At 53.5% G+C, this 7,127-nt stretch overlaps 1 protein-coding gene across 1 annotated transcript; it reads left to right on the forward strand.

Moving 5' to 3' along the window:
* Positions 1-583: 583 nt before the first annotated feature.
* On the forward strand, positions 584-6,311 carry NMUR1 (neuromedin U receptor 1). The gene is made up of 4 exons (XM_044003637.1): positions 584-736; positions 1,940-2,230; positions 4,857-5,799; positions 6,040-6,311. Exons 1-4 carry the CDS (start codon positions 584-586, stop codon positions 6,309-6,311), a joined length of 1,659 nt encoding a protein of 552 aa, XP_043859572.1.
* The last annotated feature ends 816 nt before the right edge of the window (positions 6,312-7,127 follow it).

Below are 7,127 nucleotides of genomic sequence, written 5' to 3' on the forward strand. Positions count from 1 at the left end.
CAGCCCATGCCCCCATTATAACATCTCTCCATATGTAAAGGCCAAGGATAAGGCTGGGGCTCCTCTAGGATCTAGGTTACCTCAGAGAGTCACTTGACTTCCTTCCTGGACCAATTGATTCTTGCCTCTGCCTTGTTCTCTGCCCTCTACCCACCTGCCTTCTGGGAATCAAAGAAGGAAATTAGAGGTAGCTGTGTTGGGGTTGGAGGCTCTGGGGGGTCATATATAGGTGAGTGGCCCCCCACGAAGGGGGAAGGGGTCCTATTGTCCCAGAGCTTAGCACACAGTAGGTACGACTTGACTTGGCTGGTCCCTTCTCTTTCCAATAGCCAAGTCGAACAACCCACATAAGAAGATTAGGCAAATGTATCCCCCCCTAGTGAGATGGTAAATACCTTGAGGGTATGAAATTAAAAAAAAAAAATCTTTGTATCCCCAGTACCTGGTAGAGAAAAGGTTAAACTGACCTAGCTTTATTTGTTTATTTATTTAATTGTTTCCTGATTCCAGGGCTGGTGCTTTATCCACTGTGTCACCTAGCTGCCCCCTGAACTGACCTATCTTTAGATCCATCCCAGGATCCATGTGCCTGGTGCTCCTCTGGAAACTTCCCGGACTCCAGGTGACTCAGCACCTGGACTTTGGGGGGCAGCAAATGTCCTGGCTGCTTCTGGACAAGTGTGGTTCCACTGAGTGGTTCCTCAGGCCTTCCGCTGCTCCAGCACAGCAGCAAAGGGTGGGATGCTTTGTCAGTTCTAGGGAGAGATGACTTCTGCCTGGTCCCCTCATCCTTCGACCCTGCAGGCAGCATCATATAACTCAGAGAACTCCACTGAGGGTTGAGGGATGAACAGCACACGTGGTTTGGGTTTAATAAGCCAGTAAGTGCAAGAAAAGGGAAGCTCTCCCCACTTCCTGGAGTCAGGAAGCCCTGAGGCCAGTCCACGGGGCCAGACAGCAATGTATTTCAAGTTACACTGGCATAGTGCCCAACACATAGTAGGGATGTAGTAGAGCCTTGGGGAATTGAATTGAATCTCCTGGGAAGACAGAGTCTAGGAGTTCAATGTTCTTGCCTTCCAGCCCTGGGGTGGAGGGATTGCAGAAGTCAGGCTGGAGAAGTGGGAAGTGGGCAGAATCTGTAGCTGGCTTTGCTCCCTTCTCCTAAATGATTCCTGACCCTGGGCAAGTCACTTAACCCCGATTGCCTCACCCCCCCCCCAAAAAAAGAAAGTAAGTTAGTAATGGAAGTGAGGAGTGATTGGCTGTTTCTGCTAATTAGTGTTTGAGTGAGTGGCTTGAAACTCTGCAAATTGGTAAAACAACTGACGTGGGAAATAAATCCAGGAGAGAGAATTTAAGAAGTATTGGGGGGCAGCTAGGTGGCGCAGTGGATAAAGCACCGGCCCTGGATTCAGGAGTACCTGAGTTCAAATCCCACCTCAGACACTTGACACTTACTAGCTGTGTGACCCTGGGCAAGTCACTTAACCCCCATTGCCCCACCAAAAAAAAAAAAAAAAAAGAAGTATTGGGCTACCTCAAAGCCATGACAACAACAACAACAACAACGACAAAAGAACCTGGACATCATACTTCAAGAAATTATCGCGGAAAATTACTCTATTATGCTAGAACCAGAGGGTAAAGTACAATCTACCCGTCATCTCCGGAAAGAGATCCCCAAACGAAAACTCCCAGGAACATTATAGCCAAATTCCAGAACTCCCGGCTCAAGGAGAAAACATTTCAAGCAGCCAGAAAGAAACTAGGCAAATGCAATGCGTATCTTCACGTCTATTCTGAAGCTGGAGGGGGTGCACGTCTGTCCGTCTGACTATGGCTGTATCTATGTGTGCCTGTGTGCTTGCACGTCTGTGCCAGTCGTCTTGAGGTGGTCCTTCTTCCTGGGCTGCGTCTTTCCCTGTCGGGGTCCCAGACAGCCAGGCTCGTCTGCCAGCAGTCTGCTTCCAGCCTTTGGTCTTGGGCAGAGCAAGGTGTGTTAACGCTCTCGTCGCCACTGTGGCTGTGCGCCCAGCCTCTCCAACTGCGCGGGGAGCGCCAGCGTGCGCTCTTCTCCCGTGCGCTCCTCCTCCCGCCCCGCGGCACGGCGCTCTCCTCAGCCTGCCCACCCACTTTGCGCCGTTGCTGGTCGCGCACAGGACCGGACCATGGTAAGCAGGGTTCTCCTCCTCCCGGGCGCAGGGAACGCAGGAGCCCCTGCGCGGGGGTAGGGTGGGATGGTGGATCCAGTCCGAGAGGAGGCTGCAGGGCTGGTCCCAGACTGGTTGGAAGAGGGCTGGTGGGGCTGGCCCCACTTGGCTGGGGGGAGAAGGGGAGAGGGAAGGGGGGAATAGGAAGAGGCGGGAGGAGGAGGAAGAGGAGGCACTTTCCAGAAAGGCTCAACTGGAGCCCATGGGTTGGCGGGACAATTAGAAGGGAGCTATGGAGTGTGTGGATCACTGCGGGGCAGAACTGCCCAGGACTGGGCAATCCCGGAGCGGAGGGAGGATCTAGGACTTAGGGCTAGAGAGGTCCTTCTCCGTAACCCTAAAACCCAGCCCACTCCTTTTACCGAAGGGAAATGTAAAGGAGCCTGCCCGGAGGCATACAGCGAAAAAGAGGCAGCGCTCCGATTTAGGCTCAGAGAAGTTCAAGGAGTTGTAGCCCCAGCGCCCAGGGAGGCTAGATCGCGATCTGAGGCTGGATTGCAATTTAGGTCTTCTAGACTCTAGGGCCAGCCCACTGTCCACTGCCCCGCCTAGCTGCCTGGTGAAGGGGAGCACTGTGTAAGAGAACTGGAAGGCTGGAAGAGGACAAATTGGTACCAAGCAGACAGGATTTTCTATCTGATCCAGGAAGCAAGAGGGAGCCCCTGAAACCTGTTAAGTAGGAGCAGCGGGTGACATGATCAGATCTTCTTCTTGACACTTTGGCATTCGAGTGGAGGATAGTTTGAAATAGGAGAGAGGTGGTCAATCAGGTGGAGGAAAAAATGAAGGAAATAAGCATTTATTTAGCTCCGACTGTGTGCTTGGGGCTGTGCTAAGCACTGGCAGGAATAGGTGGAAGATGATGACCCAAAGTGGGTGCAGGTGACACTGAGCTTGAAGGAGAGCCAACACACCGGATGCCAGGATCCAAAAAAGGTCTCGGCAGATGAATCTAACCCGATTCCTTTATCCAATGAGCTAATATTCGTAAAGCCCTCAGCAAAGTGCCTGCAAACGAAGGCGCTGATTTCCTTCCCCCACTTTTTTTTTTTTGCAGGGCAACAGGGGTTAAGTGACTTGCCCAGGGTCACACAGCTAGTAAGTATCAAGGGTCTGAGGCCGAATTTGAACTCGGGTCCTCCTGAATCCAGGGCCGGTGCTCTATCCACTGTGCCACCTAGCTGCCCCCCTTCCCCCACTTTTTGAAATAAATATCAAGTCTCCCATTTGGGTATGAGAAATTAACTTCCCAAGTAAAAGATGGAGAAAGCATGAATGGGCTGCGTTTAGGCTGGAAAAAAAAACAAAACAACAACCCGGGGGGTGGGGAAATCAGTGGACCACAGCCCCAGGGTGAACCACTTTTGTAGTGGGATGTGGAAACCAAAAAAACTCCCGCTGCCTTGGGCTGCATTAGATGGGGCTCAGCCTTCAGAAATAGAGACCTGATTACTCCCACTGTTGGGCCGCTAGGTGGCGCCATAGTGCATATAGCTCCAGGCCCAGAGTCAGTTCAAATCTGGCCTCAGACACTTTCCAATAGTGCTACTACTCTGGGCAGGTCACTTCACCTTGTTTGCCTCAGTTTCCTCCTCTGTGAAACGAAGTGGAGAAGGAAATGGCCAACCACTTCAGCATCTTGGCCAAGAAAACTCCAAATGGGGTCAGGAAGAGTTAAAGAGGAGTGAAAAATAGATAGGACTCAAGGACAACAATCCGGAAGGTTGGCGTGCAGAGGAAACATTAGACTCACTTTGTTTGACCCCAGGGGGCCGAACCAGGTGCTGTGGAAGGGAGGAAATTGCAAAGAGGGAGGGCTACGTGGGTCTGATGCCAGGAAAACAAAAGCTTCTCTAACAATGAGAATTGTCTGGCTGCCTGGGGAGGGGCCGTCTGCACACTGGCAGGGCCAGAGGTTGCAGAGGCTGGAGGACCCCTTGTTGGGTGTGTGATAATAGGCACTTCCTTGAGGATGTGAATTGGACTAGTTGGCTGCTAGTCCAGCCCTCAGACTCTGAGATTCTTGGAGGAGGGGTCTCATTCCAGCCTCCCCAAGATAGTCAGTCATGGGGCTTGGAGCCAACACAAGCAAATCTATTTATTTATTTATTTATTTTGGAGCAGGGCAATTGGGGTTGTGACTTGCCCAGGGTCACACAGCTAGTAAGTGTTAAGTATCTGAGGTCGGATTTGAACTCAGGTCTTCCTGAATCCAGGGCCGGTGTTCTATCCACTGTGCCATCTAGCTGCCCCATTTATTCTTTTCTCATTGCAAAGCAATCCTTCCCCATTCTCCCTGTCCTGTACTTCTGGCCTCCCAGCATTCCCTATGTGAGTATGGAATGGGCCCCTTGGAGCATTTATTACCTACTCCCTCCCCCCATGGGGAAAATCACAGCCCCTCCTTCCCCTCCCTCCATAATTACATTGCTGTGTGCAGTCAAACAGTCATTGGCAGATAAAGCGACTTGCCCAGGGTCACCCAGACAAGAGACCTCAGAAGCCATCTTGGTTCAACCCCAACCCTGTTTTTACAAAGGGGGAAACTGAGGCCCCCTTGTCCCAGGTCACAAAGGTAGCCAGTAGCGGAGCCAAGATTCAAACCCATTCTGACTCCCATCTTTCCCTCCTTCCTTTGTACAGGCCCCAGCTCCTCCTCTCCTCAACTGCTCTGGCTTCCCTGGGGATGTGTCTGGGGTGGGACTGGCCAGCTCCCGGCTCTGCAATGGAAGTGGTGACTTGCTGAGCAGCAGGGCCTGGGAAGTCTTTGACCTGGAGGACTTGAACTTGACCTTGGAGGAACTTCAGCTCAAGTACCTGGGCCCCCAGCAGAGCAGGTTCTTTGGGCCCATCTGCGCCACCTATCTGCTGATCTTTGCTGTGGGCGCGGCAGGCAATGCCCTCACCTGCCTCGTCATCCTCCGGCACAAGGCCATGCGCACGCCCACCAACTACTACCTGTTCAGCCTGGCGGTGTCGGACCTGCTGGTGCTGCTGCTGGGCATGCCCCTAGAGCTCTATGAGATGTGGCAGAATTACCCCTTCCCACTGGGGGCCGGGGGCTGCTACTTCCGGACGCTGCTGTTTGAGACTGTGTGCCTGGCATCTGTGCTGAACGTGACGGCGCTCAGTGTGGAGCGATATGTGGCTGTGGTGCATCCCCTTCAGGCCAAGGCCCTGGTGACACGGGCCCGCGCCCGCCGGGTCATCAGCGCCCTCTGGGTCATGTCCGTGCTCTGCTCGCTGCCCAACACCAGCCTGCACGGGATTCAGGAGCTGGAGGTGCCAGGCCGGGGCGTGGTGCCCAACACAGCCATTTGCACCTTGGTCCAGCCACGCGCCATCTACAACCTGGTGATTCAGGGGACCACGCTGCTCTTCTTTGGCCTCCCTATGGTCACCATCAGCACCCTCTACTTGATCATCGGCCTTCGGCTGCGGAAGGAGAGACGCCTGTGGGCCCAGGCGAGCCTGGCCAGCCACAGCAGAAGTGACAGCAGTGGTCGGGGGGACAGGCCAAGGAGCTGCCCAGGAACCCCCCTGCAGTCCAAGAGGCATCGCCAGAGACAGGTGACGAAGATGCTGTGTAAGTGAGAGGACTGGAAGTGTTGACCTGGGCACAGGGGTCAATGTAGACACGGGGAGGGAGACGAGAGTCACAGGGGTCAGTGTAGACACTGGATTGTAGGTTTAGAGCCAAAGGGGACTCTCATCTAACCCCTCATTTTATAGATGAGGGGACTGAGGCCCACAGTGGCTCAGGCTCATAGACCAGAGCTCGAGCCACGCCCCCTCCCCCAGTCACCACCCTTGCTTTGTCTTGCAGTCATGCTTGTCGTGGTGTTCGGGGTCTGCTGGGCCCCCTTTCACGTGGACCGCCTCATGTGGAGCTTCGTGGCGCACTGGACGGAGGAGCTGCTGCAGGCCTTCGAGTACGTGCACGTCACCTCGGGTGTCTTCTTCTACCTCAGCTCAGCTGCCAACCCTGTCCTGTACAGTCTGCTGTCTAGCCGCTTCCGTGAGGCCTTCCGCCAAGCCCTGGGCATGCAGGGGCGGGGACAGCCCAAGACTCTGCTGCCTCGGGCAGGGGGAGCCTGACTCTCCTGGCTAGAAGAGAGGGCACTCCTGGGGCCAGCCTTGGAGTCCCAACCTCCTAGAGGGAAGAGGAGTTCAGTGGTCATCCAAGCGGGCCCCTTGTTGGAGGGGTCCAAGGTCACATGGCTAGGAAGGAAGGAAGAGAAGGAAATAGGCCTTAGGTACCTACTATGTGCTGGGTACTGTGCTTAGCACTTTAGAAGTGATCCTTAAAACAACCCTGGGGGATAGATGCCTTTATGATCTCCATTTTACAGATGAAGAAATGGAGGCAGACAGAGGTTAGGTGACTTGGTCAGGGTCACACAGCCAGTGGGTGTCGGAGGCTGGATTTGAATTCAGGCCCAGTTAATGTGACAGAGTCAGAATGCAAATCCCAGTGTTCTTTCCAAAGTACCACACTGCCTCTCCATGAGAGAATCTCAAAATTTCTTTCCTTACCAAGAAGTGGGTTGTACATATGTGAGAAAACTTTGGGGGAAATCCCCAGTCTGTCTTCTCTGCCACCAAAAGTCTGTGTGACCTTGGACAAGTCCCTTCCCCTCTCTGGGTGCCAGTCTCTTCATCCTTGAAATGAAGGGTGACCTCTCAGGGCTCTTCCAACATTGAGCTTCCATTAAGTCATCCTTAGGAAAGGACAAGAGTCCCGGAGACCCATAATGGGAAAGGATCTTGAAGCTGTCTGACAGAAGCCTCAGTTTCCTCCTTTGTCAAACAAGGGACTTGGACTAGGCAGCCCCTCAGGGATCTTCCACTTCTTGGTCTGTTAAGCCTGGACTTTCTCTTTGACATCCCTGACCAGAGGTCAGTCAATTTCTG

Source organism: Dromiciops gliroides, chromosome 4 (assembly GCF_019393635.1).
Source record: "Dromiciops gliroides isolate mDroGli1 chromosome 4, mDroGli1.pri, whole genome shotgun sequence".
Taxonomy (NCBI): domain Eukaryota; kingdom Metazoa; phylum Chordata; class Mammalia; order Microbiotheria; family Microbiotheriidae; genus Dromiciops; species Dromiciops gliroides.

Bases quoted from the DNA above. Each gene is read 5' to 3' on its own strand.
- NMUR1 (XM_044003637.1), top strand. From the start codon at position 584: ATGTGCCTGGTGCTCCTCTGGAAACTTCCCGGACTCCAGGTGACTCAG. The intron at 737-1,939 runs GTGGGATGCTTT...TCGGGGTCCCAG, and splicing joins CTCCAGCACAGCAGCAAAGG to ACAGCCAGGCTCGTCTGCCA. The intron at 2,231-4,856 runs GTAGGGTGGGAT...TCCTTTGTACAG, and splicing joins GCAGGAGCCCCTGCGCGGGG to GCCCCAGCTCCTCCTCTCCT.